The 22847-nt window shown below is 39.7% G+C and overlaps 1 protein-coding gene across 1 annotated transcript in view; it reads right to left on the minus strand.

Annotated features, from left to right (window-relative positions):
* Positions 1-15730: 15730 nt before the first annotated feature.
* The window catches only part of col2a1b (collagen, type II, alpha 1b), a 67516-nt gene continuing 60399 nt past the window's right edge, over positions 15731-22847 (minus strand). The window contains exons 52-54 of the mRNA XM_039649167.2: positions 21318-21505; positions 20984-21226; positions 15731-17502 (exon numbers count right to left, since the gene is read on the minus strand). Of these exons, the coding sequence (XP_039505101.2) occupies positions 17356-17502; positions 20984-21226; positions 21318-21505 (578 nt within the window). The 3' untranslated portion in view covers positions 15731-17355. The remainder of the gene's footprint in view (positions 17503-20983; positions 21227-21317; positions 21506-22847) is intronic.

Genomic DNA, 22847 nt, shown 5'->3' on the forward strand with positions numbered 1-22847 from the left:
CCCCTTACGTTTTGTTTTTTTTTGGGCGAAAAATTAAGTTTCTCCAATCTTCCCAAAACTCTGGATTCTGATAGAGGGCCATGAGACTTAGACCTGAGTGCAAAAATGGAGGCTCTAGCCCCTTCCAGAGCTGAGATATCGAAACTCAAAAATTCGGCCCGAAAAAAAACCGATAGTGGTACCCCTTACGTTTTTTTTTTTTGGGCGAAAAATTAAGTTTCTCCAATCTTCCCAAATTCTGATAGAGGGCCATGAGACTTAGACCTGAGTTCAAAAATTGAGGCTCTAGCCCCTTCCAGAGCTGAGATATCGAAACTCAAAAATTCGGCCCGAAAAAAAAACGACAGTGGTACCCCTTACGTTTTTTTTTTGGGGGCGAAAAATTAAGTTTCTCCAATCTTCCCAAAACTCTGGATTCTGATAGAGGGCCATGAGACTTAGACCTGAGTGCAAAAATGGAGACTCTAGCCCCTTCCAGAGCTGAGATATCGAAACTCAAAAATTCGGCCAGAAAAAAAAACGACAGTGGTACCCCTTACGTTTTTTTTTTGGGGCGAAAAATTAAGTTTCTCCAATCTTCCCAAATTCTGATAGAGGGCCATGATTCTTAGACCTGAGTGCAAAAATGGAGGCTCTAGCCCCTTCCAGAGCTGAGATATCGAAACTCAAAAATTCGGCCCGAAAAAAAAAACGACAGTGGTACCCCTTACGTTTTTTTTTGGGGGGCGAAAAATTAAGTTTCTCCAATCTTCCCAAATTCTGATAGAGGGCCATGAGACTTAGACCTGAGTGCAAAAATGGAGGCTCTAGCCCCTTCCAGAGCTGAGATATCGAAACTCAAAAATTCGCCCGAAAAAAAAACGACAGTGGTACCCCTTACGGTTTTTTTTTGGGCGAAAAATTAAGTTTCTCCAATCTTCCCAAATTCTGATAGAGGGCCATGAGACTTAGACCTGAGTGCAAAAATGGAGGCTCTAGCCCCTTCCAGAGCTGAGATATCGAAACTCAAAAATTCGGCCCGAAAAAAAAACGACAGTGGTACCCCTTAAGTTTTTTTTTTTTTTTGGGGCGAAAAATTAAGTTTCTCCAATCTTCCCAAAACTCTGGATTCTGATAGAGGGCCATGAGACTTAGACCTGAGTGCAAAAATGGAGACTCTAGCCCCTTCCAGAGCTGAGATATCGAAACTCAAAAATTCGGCCAGAAAAAAAAACGACAGTGGTACCCCTTACGTTTTTTTGGGGGGGGGGGGCGAAAAACTAAGTTTCTCCAATCTTCCCAAATTCTGATAGAGGGCCATGAGACTTAGACCTGAGTGCAAAAATGGAGGCTCTAGCCCCTTCCAGAGCTGAGATATCGAAACTCAAAAATTCGGCCCGAAAAAAAAAAAACGACAGTGGTACCCCTTACGTTTTTTTTTGGGCGAAAAATTAAGTTTCTCCAATCTTCTCAAAACTCTGGATTCTGATAGAGGGCCATGAGACTTAGACCTGAGTGCAAAAATGGAGGCTCTAGCCCCTTCCAGAGCTGAGATATCGAAACTCAAAAATTCGGCCCGAAAAAAAAAAACGACAGTGGTACCCCTTACGTTTTTTTTTTTTGGGCAAAAAATTAAGTTTCTCCAATCTTCCCAAATTCTGATAGAGGGCCATGAGACTTAGACCTGAGTGCAAAAATGGAGGCTCTAGCCCCTTCCAGAGCTGAGATATCGAAACTCAAAAATTCGGCCCGAAAAAAAAACGACAGTGGTACCCCTTACGTTTTTTTTTTGGGCGAAAAATTAAGTTTCTCCAATCTTCCCAAATTCTGATAGAGGGCCATGAGACTTAGACCTGAGTGCAAAAATGGAGGCTCTAGCCCCTTCCAGAGCTGAGATATCGAAACTCAAAAATTCGGCCCGAAAAAAAAACGACAGTGGTACCCCTTACGTTTTTTTTTTGGGGGGCGAAAAATTAAGTTTCTCCAATCTTCCCAAAACTCTGGATTCTGATAGAGGGCCATGAGACTTAGACCTGAGTGCAAAAATGGAGACTCTAGCCCCTTCCAGAGCTGAGATATCGAAACTCAAAAATTCGGCCCGAAAAAAAAAGCGACAGTGGTACCCCTTACGTTTTTTTTTTGGGCGAAAAATTTAATTTCTCCAATCTTCCCAAATTCTGATAGAGGGCCATGAGACTTAGACCTGAGTGCAAAAATGGAGGCTCTAGCCCCTTCCAGAGCTGAGATATCGAAACTCAAAAATTCGGCCCAAAAAAAAAACGACAGTGGTACCCCTTACGGTTTTTTTTTGGGCGAAAAATTAAGTTTCTCCAATCTTCCCAAAGTCTGATAGAGGGCCATGAGACTTAGACCTGAGTGCAAAAATGGAGGCTCTAGCCCCTTCCAGAGCTGAGATATCGAAACTCAAAAATTCTGCCCGAAAAAAAAACGACAGTGGTACCCCTTACGTTTTTTTTGGGGGGCAAAAAATTAAGTTTCTCCAATCTTCCCAAAACTCTGGATTCTGATAGAGGGCCATGAGACTTAGACCTGAGTGTAAAAATGGAGACTCTAGCCCCTTCCAGAGCTGAGATATCGAAACTCAAAAATTCGGCCAGAAAAAAAAACGACAGTGGTACCCCTTACGTTTTTTTTTTTTGGGGCGAAAAATTAAGTTTCTCCAATCTTCCCAAATTCTGATAGAGGGCCATGAGACTTAGACCTGAGTGCAAAAATGGAGGCTCTAGCCCCTTCCAGAGCTGAGATATCGAAACTCAAAAATTCGGCCCGAAAAAAAAAAAACGACAGTGGTACCCCTTACGTTTTTTTTTTTTTGGGCGAAAAATTACGTTTCTCCAATCTTCCCAAATTCTGATAGAGGGCCATGAGACTTAGACCTGAGTGCAAAAATGGAGGCTCTAGCCCCTTCCAGAGCTGAGATATCAAAATTCAAAAATTCGGCCCGAAAAAAAAACGACAGTGGTACCCCTTACGGTTTTTTTTTGGGCGAAAAATTAAGTTTCTCCAATCTTCCCAAATTCTGATAGAGGGCCATGAGACTTAGACCTGAGTGCAAAAATGGAGGCTCTAGCCCCTTCCAGAGCTGAGATATCGAAACTCAAAAATTCGGCCCGAAAAAAAAAAACGACAGTGGTACCCCTTACGTTTTTTTTGGGGGGGGGTGAAAAATTAAGTTTCTCCAATCTTCCCAAATTCTGATAGAGGGCCATGAGACTTAGACCTGAGTGCAAAAATGGAGGCTCTAGCCCCTTCCAGAGCTGAGATATCGAAACTCAAAAATTCGGCCCGAAAAAAAAACGACAGTGGTACCCCTTATGTTTTTTTTTTGGGGCGAAAAATTTATTTTCTCCAATCTTCCCAAATTCTGATAGAGGGCCATGAGACTTAGACCTGAGTGCAAAAATGGAGGCTCTAGCCCCTTCCAGAGCTGAGATATCGAAACTCAAAAATTCGGCCCGAAAAAAAAAGCGACAGTGGTACCCCTTACGTTTTTTTTTGGGCGAAAAATTAAATTTCTCCAATCTTCCCAAATTCTGATAGAGGGCCATGAGACTTAGACCTGAGTGCAAAAATGGAGGCTCTAGCCCCTTCCAGAGCTGAGATATCGAAACTCAAAAATTCGGCCCGAAAAAAAAACGACAGTGGTACCCCTTACGTTTTTTTTTTTTTGGCGAAAAATTAAGTTTCTCCAATCTTCCCAAATTCTGATAGAGGGCCATGAGACTTAGACCTGAGTGCAAAAATGGAGGCTCTAGCCCCTTCCAGAGCTGAGATATCGAAACTCAAAAATTCGGCCCGAAAAAAAAACGACAGTGGTACCCCTTACGTTTTTTTTTTGGGGGCGAAAAATTAAGTTTCTCCAATCTTCCCAAATTCTGATAGAGGGCCATGATTCTTAGACCTGAGTGCAAAAATGGAGGCTCTAGCCCCTTCCAGAGCTGAGATATCGAAACTCAAAAATTCGTCCCGAAAAAAAAAAACGACAGTGGTACCCCTTACGTTTTTTTTTTTTGGGCGAAAAATTAAGTTTCTCCAATCTTCCCAAATTCTGATAGAGGGCCATGAGACTTAGACCTGAGTGCAAAAATGGAGGCTCTAGCCCTTCCAGAGCTGAGATATCGAAACTCAAAAATTCGGCCCGAAAAAAAAACGACAGTGGTACCCCTTACGTTTTTTTTTTTGGGGGCGAAAAATTAAGTTTCTCCAATCTTCCCAAAACTCTGGATTCTGATAGAGGGCCATGAGACTTAGACCTGAGTGCAAAAATGGAGACTCTAGCCCCTTCCAGAGCTGAGATATCGAAACTCAAAAATTCGGCCAGAAAAAAAAACGACAGTGGTACCCCTTACGTTTTTTTTTTTTGGGCGAAAAATTAAGTTTCTCCAATCTTCCCAAATTCTGATAGAGGGCCATGAGACTTAGACCTGAGTGCAAAAATGGAGGCTCTAGCCCCTTCCAGAGCTGAGATATCGAAACTCAAAAATTCGGCCCGAAAAAAAAACGACAGTGGTACCCCTTACGTTTTTTTTTTTTGGGGCGAAAAATTAAGTTTCTCCAATCTTCCCAAAACTCTGGATTCTGATAGAGGGCCATGAGACTTAGACCTGAGTGCAAAAATGGAGACTCTAGCCCCTTCCAGAGCTGAGATATCGAAACTCAAAAATTCGGCCAGAAAAAAAAACGACAGTGGTACCCCTTACGTTTTTTTTTTTGGGGCGAAAAATTAAGTTTCTCCAATCTTCCCAAATTCTGATAGAGGGCCATGATTCTTAGACCTGAGTGCAAAAATGGAGGCTCTAGCCCCTTCCAGAGCTGAGATATCGAAACTCAAAAATTCGGCCCGAAAAAAAAAAACGACAGTGGTACCCCTTACGTTTTTTTTTTTGGGCGAAAAATTAAGTTTCTCCAATCTTCCCAAATTCTGATAGAGGGCCATGAGACTTAGACCTGAGTGCAAAAATGGAGGCTCTAGCCCCTTCCAGAGCTGAGATATCGAAACTCAAAAATTCGGCCCGAAAAAAAAAAACGACAGTGGTACCCCTTACGTTTTTTTTTGGGGCGAAAAATTAAGTTTCTCCAATCTTCCCAAAACTCTGGATTCTGATAGAGGGCCATGAGACTTAGACTTGAGTGCAAAAATGGAGACTCTAGCCCCTTCCAGAGCTGAGATATCGAAACTCAAAAATTCGGCCAGAAAAAAAAACGACAGTGGTACCCCTTACGTTTTTTTTTGGGGGCGAAAAATTAAGTTTCTCCAATCTTCCCAAATTCTGATAGAGGGCCATGAGACTTAGACCTGAGTGCAAAAATGGAGGCTGTAGCCCCTTCCAGAGCTGAGATATCGAAACTCAAAAATTCGGCCCGAAAAAAAAAAAACGACAGTGGTACCCCTTACGTTTTTTTTTTTGGGCGAAAAATTAAGTTTCTCCAATCTTCCCAAATTCTGATAGAGGGCCATGAGACTTAGACCTGAGTGCAAAAATGGAGGCTCTAGCCCCTTCCAGAGCTGAGATATCGAAACTCAAAAATTCGGCCCGGAAAAAAAACGACAGTGGTACCCCTTACGTTTTTTTTTTGGGCGAAAAATTTATTTTCTCCAATCTTCCCAAATTCTGATAGAGGGCCATGAGACTTAGACCTGAGTGCAAAAATGGAGGCTCTAGCCCCTTCCAGAGCTGAGATATCGAAACTCAAAAATTCGGCCCGAAAAAAAAACGACAGTGGTACCCCTTACGTTTTGTTTTTTTTTGGGCGAAAAATTAAGTTTCTCCAATCTTCCCAAAACTCTGGATTCTGATAGAGGGCCATGAGACTTAGACCTGAGTGCAAAAATGGAGGCTCTAGCCCCTTCCAGAGCTGAGATATCGAAACTCAAAAATTCGGCCCGAAAAAAAACCGATAGTGGTACCCCTTACGTTTTTTTTTTTTGGGCGAAAAATTAAGTTTCTCCAATCTTCCCAAATTCTGATAGAGGGCCATGAGACTTAGACCTGAGTGCAAAAATTGAGGCTCTAGCCCCTTCCAGAGCTGAGATATCGAAACTCAAAAATTCGGCCCGAAAAAAAAACGACAGTGGTACCCCTTACGTTTTTTTTTTGGGGGCGAAAAATTAAGTTTCTCCAATCTTCCCAAAACTCTGGATTCTGATAGAGGGCCATGAGACTTAGACCTGAGTGCAAAAATGGAGACTCTAGCCCCTTCCAGAGCTGAGATATCGAAACTCAAAAATTCGGCCAGAAAAAAAAACGACAGTGGTACCCCTTACGTTTTTTTTTTGGGGCGAAAAATTAAGTTTCTCCAATCTTCCCAAATTCTGATAGAGGGCCATGATTCTTAGACCTGAGTGCAAAAATGGAGGCTCTAGCCCCTTCCAGAGCTGAGATATCGAAACTCAAAAATTCGGCCCGAAAAAAAAAACGACAGTGGTACCCCTTACGTTTTTTTTTGGGGGGCGAAAAATTAAGTTTCTCCAATCTTCCCAAATTCTGATAGAGGGCCATGAGACTTAGACCTGAGTGCAAAAATGGAGGCTCTAGCCCCTTCCAGAGCTGAGATATCGAAACTCAAAAATTCGCCCGAAAAAAAAACGACAGTGGTACCCCTTACGGTTTTTTTTTGGGCGAAAAATTAAGTTTCTCCAATCTTCCCAAATTCTGATAGAGGGCCATGAGACTTAGACCTGAGTGCAAAAATGGAGGCTCTAGCCCCTTCCAGAGCTGAGATATCGAAACTCAAAAATTCGGCCCGAAAAAAAAACGACAGTGGTACCCCTTAAGTTTTTTTTTTTTTTTTGGGGCGAAAAATTAAGTTTCTCCAATCTTCCCAAAACTCTGGATTCTGATAGAGGGCCATGAGACTTAGACCTGAGTGCAAAAATGGAGACTCTAGCCCCTTCCAGAGCTGAGATATCGAAACTCAAAAATTCGGCCAGAAAAAAAAACGACAGTGGTACCCCTTACGTTTTTTTGGGGGGGGGGGGCGAAAAACTAAGTTTCTCCAATCTTCCCAAATTCTGATAGAGGGCCATGAGACTTAGACCTGAGTGCAAAAATGGAGGCTCTAGCCCCTTCCAGAGCTGAGATATCGAAACTCAAAAATTCGGCCCGAAAAAAAAAAAACGACAGTGGTACCCCTTACGTTTTTTTTTGGGCGAAAAATTAAGTTTCTCCAATCTTCTCAAAACTCTGGATTCTGATAGAGGGCCATGAGACTTAGACCTGAGTGCAAAAATGGAGGCTCTAGCCCCTTCCAGAGCTGAGATATCGAAACTCAAAAATTCGGCCCGAAAAAAAAAAACGACAGTGGTACCCCTTACGTTTTTTTTTTTTGGGCAAAAAATTAAGTTTCTCCAATCTTCCCAAATTCTGATAGAGGGCCATGAGACTTAGACCTGAGTGCAAAAATGGAGGCTCTAGCCCCTTCCAGAGCTGAGATATCGAAACTCAAAAATTCGGCCCGAAAAAAAAACGACAGTGGTACCCCTTACGTTTTTTTTTTGGGCGAAAAATTAAGTTTCTCCAATCTTCCCAAATTCTGATAGAGGGCCATGAGACTTAGACCTGAGTGCAAAAATGGAGGCTCTAGCCCCTTCCAGAGCTGAGATATCGAAACTCAAAAATTCGGCCCGAAAAAAAAACGACAGTGGTACCCCTTACGTTTTTTTTTTGGGGGGCGAAAAATTAAGTTTCTCCAATCTTCCCAAAACTCTGGATTCTGATAGAGGGCCATGAGACTTAGACCTGAGTGCAAAAATGGAGACTCTAGCCCCTTCCAGAGCTGAGATATCGAAACTCAAAAATTCGGCCCGAAAAAAAAAGCGACAGTGGTACCCCTTACGTTTTTTTTTTGGGCGAAAAATTTAATTTCTCCAATCTTCCCAAATTCTGATAGAGGGCCATGAGACTTAGACCTGAGTGCAAAAATGGAGGCTCTAGCCCCTTCCAGAGCTGAGATATCGAAACTCAAAAATTCGGCCCAAAAAAAAAACGACAGTGGTACCCCTTACGGTTTTTTTTTGGGCGAAAAATTAAGTTTCTCCAATCTTCCCAAAGTCTGATAGAGGGCCATGAGACTTAGACCTGAGTGCAAAAATGGAGGCTCTAGCCCCTTCCAGAGCTGAGATATCGAAACTCAAAAATTCTGCCCGAAAAAAAAACGACAGTGGTACCCCTTACGTTTTTTTTTGGGGGGCAAAAAATTAAGTTTCTCCAATCTTCCCAAAACTCTGGATTCTGATAGAGGGCCATGAGACTTAGACCTGAGTGTAAAAATGGAGACTCTAGCCCCTTCCAGAGCTGAGATATCGAAACTCAAAAATTCGGCCAGAAAAAAAAACGACAGTGGTACCCCTTACGTTTTTTTTTTTTTGGGGCGAAAAATTAAGTTTCTCCAATCTTCCCAAATTCTGATAGAGGGCCATGAGACTTAGACCTGAGTGCAAAAATGGAGGCTCTAGCCCCTTCCAGAGCTGAGATATCGAAACTCAAAAATTCGGCCCGAAAAAAAAAAAACGACAGTGGTACCCCTTACGTTTTTTTTTTTTTGGGCGAAAAATTACGTTTCTCCAATCTTCCCAAATTCTGATAGAGGGCCATGAGACTTAGACCTGAGTGCAAAAATGGAGGCTCTAGCCCCTTCCAGAGCTGAGATATCGAAACTCAAAAATTCGGCCCGAAAAAAAAAAACGACAGTGGTACCCCTTACGTTTTTTTTGGGGGGGGGTGAAAAATTAAGTTTCTCCAATCTTCCCAAATTCTGATAGAGGGCCATGAGACTTAGACCTGAGTGCAAAAATGGAGGCTCTAGCCCCTTCCAGAGCTGAGATATCGAAACTCAAAAATTCGGCCCGAAAAAAAAACGACAGTGGTACCCCTTATGTTTTTTTTTTGGGGCGAAAAATTTATTTTCTCCAATCTTCCCAAATTCTGATAGAGGGCCATGAGACTTAGACCTGAGTGCAAAAATGGAGGCTCTAGCCCCTTCCAGAGCTGAGATATCGAAACTCAAAAATTCGGCCCGAAAAAAAAAGCGACAGTGGTACCCCTTACGTTTTTTTTTGGGCGAAAAATTAAATTTCTCCAATCTTCCCAAATTCTGATAGAGGGCCATGAGACTTAGACCTGAGTGCAAAAATGGAGGCTCTAGCCCCTTCCAGAGCTGAGATATCGAAACTCAAAAATTCGGCCCGAAAAAAAAACGACAGTGGTACCCCTTACGTTTTTTTTTTTTTTTGGCGAAAAATTAAGTTTCTCCAATCTTCCCAAATTCTGATAGAGGGCCATGAGACTTAGACCTGAGTGCAAAAATGGAGGCTCTAGCCCCTTCCAGAGCTGAGATATCGAAACTCAAAAATTCGGCCCGAAAAAAAAACGACAGTGGTACCCCTTACGTTTTTTTTTTGGGGGCGAAAAATTAAGTTTCTCCAATCTTCCCAAATTCTGATAGAGGGCCATGATTCTTAGACCTGAGTGCAAAAATGGAGGCTCTAGCCCCTTCCAGAGCTGAGATATCGAAACTCAAAAATTCGTCCCGAAAAAAAAAAACGACAGTGGTACCCCTTACGTTTTTTTTTTTTGGGCGAAAAATTAAGTTTCTCCAATCTTCCCAAATTCTGATAGAGGGCCATGAGACTTAGACCTGAGTGCAAAAATGGAGGCTCTAGCCCTTCCAGAGCTGAGATATCGAAACTCAAAAATTCGGCCCGAAAAAAAAACGACAGTGGTACCCCTTACGTTTTTTTTTTTGGGGGCGAAAAATTAAGTTTCTCCAATCTTCCCAAAACTCTGGATTCTGATAGAGGGCCATGAGACTTAGACCTGAGTGCAAAAATGGAGACTCTAGCCCCTTCCAGAGCTGAGATATCGAAACTCAAAAATTCGGCCAGAAAAAAAAACGACAGTGGTACCCCTTACGTTTTTTTTTTTTGGGCGAAAAATTAGGTTTCTCCAATCGTCTCAAAACTCTGGATTATTCAATCTTCTCAAAACTCTGGATTCTGATAGAGGGCCACGAGACTTTGACCTGAGTGCAAAAATGGAGGCTCTAGACCCTTCCAGAGCTGAGATATATGAAAATTAAAAATTTCGACCCGAAAAAAAACGACAGTGTTACCCCTTTCGTTTTTTTTTTCGTTTTCGGGCACAAAATTAAGTTTCTCCAATCTTCTCAAAACTCTGGATTCTGATAGAGGGCTGTGAGACTTTGACCTGAGTGCAAAAATGGAGGCTCTAGACCCTTCCACAGCTGAGATATCAAAATTCAAAATTTCAACCCGAAAAAAAAAAAATGACAGTGTTACCCCTTTCGTTTTTTTTTTCTTTTTAGGGTGAAAAATTAAGTTTGTCCAATCTCCTCAAAACTCTGGATTATGATAGAGGGCTGTGAGACTTTGACCTGAGTGCAAAAATGGATGATCTAGACCCTTCCAGAGCTGAGATATCAAAATTCAAAATTTCGACCCGAAAAAAAAAAACGACAGTGTTACCCCTTTCGTTTTTTTTCATTTTCGGGCGAAAAATTAAGTTTCTCCAATCTTCTCAAAACTCTGGATTCTGATAGAGGGCCACGAGACTTTGACCTGAGTGCAAAAATGGAGGCTCAAGACCCTTCCAGAGCTTAGATATCGAAACTCAAAATTTCGACCCGAAAAAAAAACGACAGTGTTACCCCTTTCGTTTTTTTTCATTTTCGGCCGAAAAATTAAGTTTCTCCAATCTTCTCAAAGCTCTGGATTCTGATAGAGGGCCACGAGACTTTGACCTGAGTGCAAAAATGGAGGCTCTAGACCCTTCCAGAGCTGAGATATCAAAATTCAAAATTTCGACCCGAAAAAAAACGACAGTGTTACCCCTTTCGTTTTTTTTTTCGTTTTCGGGCGAAAAATTAAGTTTCTCCAATCTCCTCAAAACTCTGGATTATGATAGAGGGCTGTGAGACTTTGACCTGAGTGCAAAAATGGATGATCTAGACCCTTCCAGAGCTGAGATATCGAAATTCAAAATTTCGACCCGAAAAAAACCCGACAGTGTTACCCCTTTCGTTTTTATTTTTCATTTTCGGGCGACAAATTAAGTTTCTCCAATCTTCTCAAAACTCTGGATTCTAATAGAGGGCCACGAGACTTTGACCTGAGTGCAAAAATGGAGGCTCTAGACCCTTCCAGAGCTGAGATATTGAAATTCAAAATTTCGACCCGAAAAAAAAACGACAGTGTTACCCCTTTCGTTTTTTTTCGTTTTCGGGCGAAAAATTTAGTTTCTCCAATCTTCTCAAAACTCTGGATTATGATAGAGGGCCATGAGACTTTGACCTGAGTGCAAAAATGGATGATCTAGACCCTTCCAGAGCTGAGATATCAAAATTCAAAATTTCGACCCGAAAAAAAACGACAGTGTTACCCCTTTCGGGTTTTTTTCGGGCGAAAAATTAAGTTTCTCTAATCTTCTCAAAACTCTGGATTCTGATAGAGGGCCACGAGACTTTGACCTCAGAGCAAAAATGGAGGCTCTACTATAGACCTTATGTAGCCCCGCCCCTTTTCAGCGTCGCGCCCGGTCTGTATTTTCACAGCCTATGAATGGTCTGTATTTTCACAGCGTATGAATGAACTGCTCGTAAAAAAATTCCCGGTCAACATTTGTTAAGACATCTGCTTTACAATGCTCATGATATATTTTGTTAACTCTACAATAAGTAAATCCACTTCACCAGCTAATTACTCCTCGACAGCGATGCCATAGAAATATACAGAGTGACCGCAAAACCGGAAGTTCAAAGACAATATTCTAAAGATGACGGCACCCACGTTTCTCTGGTGCATAAGGTCTATAGTTTTGGAAACCTATGAAGGAACACTTTTTGACTGTTTGAACATAGGACGCGGTTTAAGTGCTAGAGCGCACTTTTTAATGCACTTTGGGGTAAGTTTGCCTGTACTTTTCTCCAAAAATATACAGTAAAATGACTTGATAATACATACATTAATAGCCAGGGTCCCTCTGAACAGGAATCAGTTGAGAGAATAAGCAAACCTATAAAGGAACACTTTTTGAACATGAGACGTGGTTTAAGTGGTAGAACACACTTTGATGATTGGGCTCGGTTTGCCTGCACTTTTCTCCAAAACTATACAGTAAAATAACTTGATAATAAATACAGTAATAGCCAGGGTCCCTCTGAACAGAAATCATTTGAGAGAATGAGCAAACCTATGAAGGAACACTTTTTATGAGTGTTTGAACATGGGACGTGGTTTAAGTGCTATAACACACTGATGATTGGGCTGGGTTTGCCTGCACTTTTCTCCAAAACTATAAAATGATTTGATAATAAAGACAGTAATAGCCAGGGTCCCTCTTAACAGAACTCAATTGAGAGAATGAGCAAACCTATGAACATGGAGCGCATATATATATATATATATATATATATATATATATATATATATACTGTATATATATATATATATATATATATATATATATATATATACATACATACACTGTAAAACATATTTTCAAGATTTGTTATCACAACATATTTTCTTTTGTCAAATCAACTTAAATAATTTATTTAGTTCAGATAACATATAATTTTGAGTTTCTGATGATTAAATTAATCTCATTCATTATATTAACTGACTTTTTCCAGTTCAATCAACTTAAAATTTTAAGGCAACCCAGGTTACTTACTTTTTTAAGTTAAACCAACAATATTTTTTACAGTATATATATATATATATAAGAAATTCAATGATAATTAACTAAAAGCCTGTTGGATCATATTTGTCATTTACATTAACATAAAAAAGTAAAATAATAAGTAAATAATCATCATTACATATATTAATAATGAGTGTATACATATACAAACATTAAATTCAACAAAAAAATGCTAAATAAATGTATCGATAATTAATATTAATATTCAATTTAATTTACATTAATAAAGTAGGCGATAATAATGTATAATAAAAAATCCAATTATATATATATATATATATATATATAAACATTCAAATTAACAATTAAATGTAAAAAAAATGATGTATGATAATTAACATTAACACAAGCATGAATAAATTAAGTCTTTAAAAATAAAATTTAAATGAATGTAAATCATATATAGGCCTACAAACATTAAAATAATAATAAAAAATGAAAAAGTCATGTTTTTTAAAAAAAAAAAAATTTTTTGTCTCTGAATAAGATGGAAAATAGCAGAAAGTAGTGTCTAAAAACGTAAATATTAACAATAAAAATGTATGATAATGTTTAATAATATGAACATGAATACATTATAATTGGTATAATTAATATTTAAGCCTAGAAACATTACAATAACAACAAACAAACGATATTAAAAGTCATGTGTTAGGAAAAGATCATGAAATTGTATTATTTGTGTCCTAATACGATGAAAAATATCAGGCAAAGGAGTCTTAAAATCAATTTTGGCGTCTTTCAGCAACCATACCGTAAGTGCAGGATTTGACGCGCACGTAAAAAAGAAATGTGCGGCTGGCTTGACCGTGTATTTTCCACGCGCGGCCCACTTGACCGCAGTTTGCAGGGTTGCCAACTCTCACGCATTGAGCGTGAGTTTCACGCAAAATTGAGCCAATGCTCACGCTCTCACGCCACACCCCCGATTTCTCACGCTGAAGTGTGAATCCGGCCGGTCAAATCCCTGAAAGATTAGTTTATCTATAGATCTACCTGATGAGCCACTCGTGATCGACTAGTTTTACCGCAAATTAGTTAAAAAATACACTAATCTAGAGCTTAGCTCCTAACGGCACGGACGCAAAGCCAGGACTGGAGCAAAAGCCCGTTCCTCTCTGCACTCTAGTCTTAGTGTTCTGTTATCACTCCACTCTAATCCACTAGGGGTTTTCCAATCTCACTCACAGGAAAAAACTGCTCCGTGTTCTATCTAATTTAAAAAAGATAATCTTATGTTTTATTTTTTTATATATCACAAACGTCTGAATTATTTATAATACTATATGTAATGCTCTGGAATTCTACATGTTTAATAAATGTTCCAACTGCTTACACAGGGAAACAGTATGGGAAAGCCCAGGTAAAAATAAGAATTTGACAAATTCTACAAACAATCTTTGTTTGCCAACAGTTAATAATATATATATATATATATATATATATATATACACACATATATAAATAGAATTATAGATGCAGCACGCGCACGACGGCAGAGAGGTAATATATGCAGCACGCGCACGACGCAAACCCCCAAACGTTGATTTTATAAATGGGAATATGAATATTATATGAAATATGAATATGTATTGGGTTTAAAACCATACCCCCCCTCCCCCCCCGTCCTCCTTTTCAGTGTTATGGAAATGGCCACCCTATGTCTGACCCCACACAGAAATAAAGTGTTACCCATTTTTTCATACTTAAAGGAGTAGTTCACTTTAAAAAAAAAAAAATTCACCCCCATGTCATCCAAGATATCCATGTCTTTCTTTCTTCAGTCGAAAAGAAATGAAGGATTTTGATGAAAACATTCCAGGATTTTTCTCCATATAATGGACTTCATTGGGAACCAAACGGTTCAAGATCCAAATGAGAGTTTTAGTGCAGCTTCAAAAGGCTTTAAACGACACCAGACCATGAATAAGGGTCTTATCAAGTGAAATGATCTGTCATTTAAAAAATAAATAACAAAGTTTCAAGCTTTTATAAGCTGTTTAAGTTTTATAAGCACAAATGCTCACCTTGCTCTGTTCTGTGATGAGCATTCGTGACTCTCCTGTTCGAACTCGTTTATCAAAATGAACGAATCTTTTTTTGAGTCATTTGGTTGATTCAACGAACAAAATGAACGAATTGACTCGGAAAAAGATTTGTTCATTTTGATGAACGAGTTCGAACAGGAGAGTCACGAATGCTCATCACAGAACAGAGCAAGGCGAGCATTTGAGCTTATAAAACTTAAACTTTGCAATTTTTTTTTTAAAATGAGCGATCGTTTTGCTTGATAAGACCCTTATTCATCATCTGGTGTCTTTAAAGCACTTTGAACAGTTTGCACTGAAACTCTCATTTGAACCTTGAACCGTTTGGTTCCCATTGAAATCCATTATATGGAGAAAATACTGGAATGTTGACTGAAGAAAGAAAGACATGGATATTGGATGACATGGGGGTGAGTAAATTATCAGCAAAAGTTTTTTTTTATTTGTTTTTTTTAAGTGAATTACTCCTTTAACTCTTTCTCTACCACTGACAACATTTTCCAGCAATCCATTTTTCCAGTTTTCACTGTTATACGGTAGATAACAGTGTTCAGAATCTCCTGATCAAAACACAGAAACAAGTGCTTATGTACATGTAATTTGTAAAATTGCCTTTCTGAATGAAATGTTAAACCCATGAAGAGGAACTTACCCACATTCAAGTGTTGATATAAAAAGTGTTGAATGCATGAAACTAGAATAAAACAGTTTTTTGTTGTTGTTTAAATGCAGAAGCTTTGTTCTTTTTTTTTTTTTTTTTTTGGGGATAAATTGCATATTCAAATATTCAAACAACAAAATATTCTGGGGGCCATGACATTTTTGTACAAATAATCTAAACTTCTGGTGTTGGGCTGGCACCGAGAGCCGCTGACCTGCATAAATCCATTTATAAGATTACTTTTCACTCATATATCTTCACTGAATCACAAAGCCATGCCATAAGAAAAACCATAGAAGATATACCATCATTATTCTATTTATTTCATAGAAATGATTTCTATCTGTTATTGCTAAGGTAAAAAGTCATAGAAAAACAGCACAAATGTACAAGTTGAAATTGACTTTACATAAATACACTAACCAGACTGACAGATCCTACTCTGTGTGCTACTGCACACTGTATTATTTGTACATATTATATGAAATATGAATCACCGTCATAAGGAACTATTTAACTTAAGCTGTGATGCTATATTTTTTCTTTATTTTTCCAACAAAACAAAAAAAAAAACAGACAAAATAGATCAACCCACCTATGTAACCCATACTATATAACCGAATAAAGATGTACTATCCTTTTATTTTAGCAAAAAACAGCAACTTAAAGCAACACAACGCACATACCGTAAGCAAGATGGCTTGATACGCTTGAGTAGCTCTTACCCGATATCTAAGAGTGCAACTAAACCAAAGGAAGAAAAAAAAAAGTTGTACATTTCTAACATTTGCATTCATTAAACCATAACACAAGAAAATAAAAGCAACTATAAGACAGCTCTTAGCTTTTCCACATAGGTTTTCAAAGGACAGGAGACCAGTTGAAGGTCATTTTATCAAATGTGCTTAGCGCCGATCGATAAAGTGATATTAAAGAGTAGAATGGAGGAGAGCAAAAACGGAAGTGAATCAATCAAAGTTAACTTTAGCTGGACAATAACTTTATTCTAGATCTACCGTAAAGCCCTGTTCCTGTAATCTCCTGTCATCACTGCTTTGAAACTCAGTCTATATTGTTAAAAGCGCTGTGTAAATGAAGGTGACTTGACTTTGGATTCTAGCTTTATGCTGACTTTACAAATTAGTAAGGCATTACTCTTACTGTAATTGTTCTGTCCAGCATGAGGTAGCTTAAAAATACAATTCAAAACTGGGCTACAGACCACTTATGTGAAAGGTCTCCTTTTGTACATTTAATACTGAGTGAAGTGAGAAGACTGTAGAAAGAAAAGCTAACTTCAGCGTGCGCGCACATATACACAAACGAACAAATGTCTTATTATATATCTGGTCGTTGGAAAAAATGCAGGGTGTTTAATAAGATTAGCACCATTGGTTATGTTTTAATGCACAGCAATTTACATACACTGTGGCGACAGGAAAGACGAACACTTGCATGTGGTTGTCAAAGTTCAGGGTGTTGTAAAATCATTGAATAATCGTGGATGAAAACGCTAACATTCTACACTGATGTACAACGCTTGATCCGAATGCACGGGAGGGAGGGGGGGGGGGGTGTATAGCACCTTAACAATAAATAAATAAAACCAAGACACACTTCTACTTCTTGTCTTTTTCGCTGGCATACTCCCTTATGTACCGTTGGGTTGGATTGTGAGATTTTCCCAGAGGGCCGAGGGCTGAGATGGGAGATTGTCTGCCGGTCAGTCACAGATGAACTGCTAGTGCCTATCAGTGCATATCCTAAAAAAAAAAATCTTTCGGAAGCACTTTTTCCATCTAGTCATAAAAAGATGTCCCACTTAAAAAAAATGTCTAGTTCTTTAGTTCCTCTCTTTCTTTGTTCCTCACTCTCGAGTGTGTGTGTGTGTTGTCTCTCTCATTCGTTCTGTATCCGGGTTTCATCTTTACAAGAAACAGACGGCGCCCACGTCCACTCCAAACTCCTGATTTGCTCCTCCAATATCCATAGGTGCAATGTCCACAATGGGTAGGCGTGAAGTCTTCTGGGATCTGTACTCGATGACCGTCTTGCTCCATTGTCCTGTGTGTTTCTGTAGGGACAAAAGACCTCAACTGTAAAGGGACTGTTTTCATTCCGAAGCACAAACGCATTCTGTGTGAATGGCCTTTAAGAAAACGCAAGATCTCACATTTTAGTTGCCATTTAATCCATCAGTTCTCTGTTTGAGAATGTCTCTCTTCTTGTACAATGACCCTGTTACACCTGGTATTAAGATGTGTAAGATGTGTGTTTTAGATGGTTAACTTGACCAAGCCATAATATTAAGGCTTTTTAACTTTTTCACTTGAGAGTGCCTTGGAGTTCTCTTGTTTGATACTTGATATTTAGTTTCCCATCCAAAAAGCACCTCTATTTTAAAAGTGCTCCTCTACCCCTCCTGTTTGCTTTGGTATTAAGATGCGTTTTGGACGATTGGATCACAAGTGGACGACACTAAATACAGGTGTCTGAAAAGTTTTGAGCTTGTCCACTTTTGACCACTTCCAGAGGCCTTCGAAAACGCATTCGACCGGATTGCTTTCGTAGTGTAAACACTCCAGTAGCGGAGTGGCAATCGGGAGAGTCGGGAGTTTTCCCGGTGGGCCGGTAGTGTTACGAGGCCGCGAGGGCCGGCCCGGTCTGATAAAATCTATTTATTGGAAGTTCGCCATGGCCCAAGCTAAGGGAAGAAAACATTTTTTTTTTTACATTTTTTATAACGGAGCATATAACTGCGAACATAGAACTGCGCTGAACGCGAGTTCGAATCCGCCTTGCCGAACTCTCTCGTCTCCCTTTTCCCAACACAGATATGTAAAGATGTAAAATGTAAAACCTAATTTTATATTTTATGTTATATTTTGCCAACGAACTAAAATTGAAACCATATGGCGTTGCGCCATTATAATAACTGACATTAGAATAGCATCCAGTTTGTTCTGCGTGATTACTTTGCTCTCGCGATCATCATGGTCTGGTGTTTTCTCCTAAATAAAAGCTCAAGGGTTTATTTCTTGCAAATGAAGAAATTAGGACAAAATTATTTTAATTTTCCTATATTATAGTGTAATGTAGGTTAAAATATACTTTTGAAATACTCATTTTCATTTACACATTTATAGGCTATAAATGGATTTTACAGTACTTCATAGGAATAATTATAAATCATTATTACATTATTATAATAATTGTTTGGCATCCTAAAACAACATTGATAATGTAATGCAAACTGAGACTCTCATAACTAAAAAAATATTTGAGCCCTCTTTATTGTCCTGGTACAAATTAATGTTTTTTCTTTGTTCAGCGAGCAGTTCATGGGTCTTAATTTCGATCTCTCAGAGAGCACGAGATTGATGCATTATAACCTTAAAATGTCCAAAATTTTCTTGCGGGGGAGCATGTCCCCGAACCCCCCTAGAGGCACAGAGTCCACCCAACTACTTTTAGAAAGTACTATGGGAAACAACGACCATTTATGAACTTTAATCCAGCATACTAGTACAACAAAGTTCCCTTTAAGTTCCCGTGCCGGCGACGAGGGCCGGTGGTCAACGAAATTTCCCGGTAGATTTTTTGGTCCCACTCCGCCCCTGAAACACTCAAATGGTCGAATGTGTTGAAACAGCCACAATAGACGCTATTCTCCTCCTACTGACCTAATGTGTAAACGTTACAGGAAGCGCACAAGCCAGACGGGATTTAAACTGTCGGCTGAAGATGCAAGTTTGGTTTAAGGACGACAAACGTACAAATGTCAGAGCAGAAACAAAAGCGGATGCTCTCCGTACGTTGCGTTTATATTTAAATTGACAGAAGTGGTTGAAAGTGGACAGATTAAAACACCAGACGTATACAGGTATGTGTCTCCCTCGTCTACTTGTGATCTGATCGACCAACACGCTTCCTAATACCAGCTGTAAACAGGGCCAATGTCACTTAATAATAGTTAGTAATTACATTGATTCAAGTCATTTAAAGGCTGTGACACAACAAAGAACTAGTGATAAAAAGTGACTGTGTTGTCGCCTCACGAATTAAAAACTGCGCTTGAACAAACCAAAAGGATTAAAGGCGGCTGTCAACCCAGATAGCAAACTGACATTGAATCAACGTGGAAATATGACATCGAAACAACGTTGATCTGACATTGTTTTGCTCATCGAATTAACGTTGAACCAATGTCAGACGCGTCATTCTTTCAAAACTAACGGAAAATCAACTTGAAATCAACGCGTTGTTTCAACGTTATGAAAGCAAACCAATTTTCGATTTTCATTTAGCTTTGAAGAATGCCGCGTCTGACGTTGGTTCAACGTTAATTCGATGAGCAAAATCAACGTTGTTTCAATGTCATGAGAGACGTTGTTTCCACGTTGATTCAATGTCAGTTTGCTATCTGGGAACTAATGTGCGTTCTAGGCCTCTGTGTAATGAAATAAGTGTCTGTATCAGCAGGTATAGTCCATATATTCTGCATTCAAAACTAGAATTGAATATCAATCACGCCAATCACTTTCTTCATACCAGGTGGCTCATGTTATTATGACAAAATTCAAGCTCAGGTAAGATGACGTAAAACTAGACCAGCTTTCTATACCTTCTTGATTTCTTTGTTCGCTTTCAGCACTTTCGCTTTTATAATCGTGCAATGACTTGTTCGCCATGCTGAACAGCCAATCAGATTTCCCTCACCGACAACGCCACAGATGCTGATTCAACATCGGCCAAAACATCCGCTGACGGGGTCTGACTTGTGCCGACAGAAAACTGGGATGACTGACACTTAACAACGGCCCAAACTTGGCGTGTCAGGGCCTTAAACGAGAACTCCGATCAATTTTAACATTGAGCTTATTTTTTGTACATTTGGAGTGCTGTCAGTACAGACAATGTTGCCTACACCGTGTTATCGTCTTTTTAAAATTCGCCCCCTGTTGACTTGAACGGGCATGTTCTAAACCTGCTTTTAGCCTCTTAACATCCTTGATTTGTCATTACGAGTGCACAGTCATGTGAGTGGTGTTATTAAGAGAGACCACGGTCAATCTGACTGCAGTAGATGTGAAAGACATTAATAAAATTGATGTTAATTCAGCCAGCACACATACCTCTGTTTGCTTCCTACCACAGTAGTCGATTGTCGATCTCACACGCGTGATCATTGGTGAATATCATCTCAAACCTCCGTGTGTTCAACATCTGATTTGGATGAACTACCCATTTGAACACCACACAGTGTTGGGTTTGAGATGATATTCACTAATGATCGCGCGTGTCATCGACAATCGACTACTGTGGGCGCAGTCAAATTGACCGTGGTCACTCTTAACAGGGTGCGAATTTTAAAAAGACGATAACACGGTGTAGGCAACACCGATTTTTGTCGTTTTTGTCTGTACTGACAGCGCTCCAAATGTACAAAAAAATGAGCTCAATGTTAAAATTGACAGGTTACATTCAATCCCAGTATTTTCTTTAAATTCTTGATTGCCAAGCCTATTCAAAAGAGGTCAAAAGCGATTCCTCACCTTGCAACCATCCTCAAGAACACTGTACGTGAAGCGACTGTTGCCCTCCGCTCGGATTTCCACATCATTGGATCCCTGGAGCAGAAGAGCTTTCTTCAGGTTTCCAGTGGTCTCGTCCATATAGGCAATGCTGTTCTTGCAGTGGTACGTGAGGTTCTGCGAGGCCTCTGTGGACAGCAGTCTCAGGAACGTCATCTGAATGCTTGCTGTATTAGGTGCCAGATTGCCGTCTCCGTAGCCAAACTGTGGCAGTGAAAAAGAAAAGAGAGTCCATTAGCCAGAGATCATCTAAATCCTAAAGAATTGTTCTGAAAATGGTCCTCACGAAACTCACATTGAATCCACCATTCATGGCTTCTCCAAACCAAACGTGTTTGCGTTCAGAACCCTTGGTAGTCCACCAGTTCTTGCGTGGGACGTTGGCGGGTTTTGGATAGACGCAAGTCTCACCGGTCTCCATGTTGCAGAACACCTTGATAGCATCGACGGTGCAGCCCTGGTTAGGATCAATCCAGTATTCACCTAATGAGAGAGGAAACTTTCTTAATACCACACATTTTACCGATACTTTATTAGGCCTCCCACATGAGCATTTACACTGCAGGCTGTGATAATCTGTCATCATGTTCATAGATCCGTGTACTAGCGGTCCCCGAACGTTTGTTAAGCATGTTAGAGGTTATGGGTTTGAATCTGCCCTTTTATAGGTTATTTTTCCTCATTAAAACCAAATGTGTTCATCAGAGATTGTATATCAAGGGCAGGGACATGTTTACGTTAATTTGATCTTGTGATTTCACTGGAACGAATAGAGAGTCTCCACAACGGGACTGAAGCACGAGCCGTCGGGCACTCTGGATGATATCAAACGCAACACATTTCAGCGCCAGATCGAACAAAATGTATACTCTGCTAGTCATCTAGAGATGTTTTATTTGTTATACATGTATTGGTTCTGCGATATGTTTCCAAAAGCCACTTTTTTTGGTAACACTTTACTTGAACGTAGATATCATATAGAGACTAGATACCATATTGGCCGCTGGAAAACAAGAAATCCGGCCGCCATCTTGAACCGGTCGTATTCCTAGTTTCGTTGCGTGGCAGCAGATAAGATGCCAGAGCACTGTGGAGCATTTTCCTGTTCTAACCGAAAATAGGGCTTTTCACAAGTAAGTCTTAACATTACCGTACTATTGGTTGTATTTTGTGAATAGAATATTACCAGATAATCGAGAGCAAGGATATTTGCTGTTACTGTACTGAAATCGTTGTGAAATGCTGTTAACTGCATCAGCCGGTGTTCACCCGGCATGGAGAGGTGGGGTAACTGTTAAAGTAATAATTACAAGAGCTTCTAGGTTATCAGATAAACATTCAACTGCCCTGTTGTATTTGTGTTTGCGCACATCAGGAAGCAACGTAATATACACGCATGACAGCGATGCGCAAATTGAGTTACCGCTCCAACTTCTAGTTTTATTGATAACCTATTTCTTATCACATGCGATTTGGCTATTGACATTACAGAAGTCCTGTGGTAAAATTACATTAACTTACCCCATCTACCCTTGTAAAGTTAATCTGAATAGGGCTTTAGTCTCGACATTTTCCCCTCCTACATCCACATACAATAAAAAAGGTATAGGCTTAATGTTGTCCGAATTTAATATTTAGAAATTAACGTTACTGATGCAAACACGTTAAAAAGCTTCTTCTCAATTTTTATTACAGGTGGCTGCGTTCGGTGGATTCGGTGGCTGCGTTCTCTGTGTGTGAATGTGTGTGTGTTTGAGAGAGAGAGAGAGAGAGAGAGAGAGTGTGTGTGTGTGTGTGTGTGTCTGTTCGTGTGTATGTATGTGCG

Source organism: Pimephales promelas, chromosome 21 (assembly GCF_988280905.1).
Source record: "Pimephales promelas chromosome 21, fPimPro1.hap1.1, whole genome shotgun sequence".
Taxonomy (NCBI): Eukaryota; Metazoa; Chordata; class Actinopteri; order Cypriniformes; family Leuciscidae; genus Pimephales; species Pimephales promelas.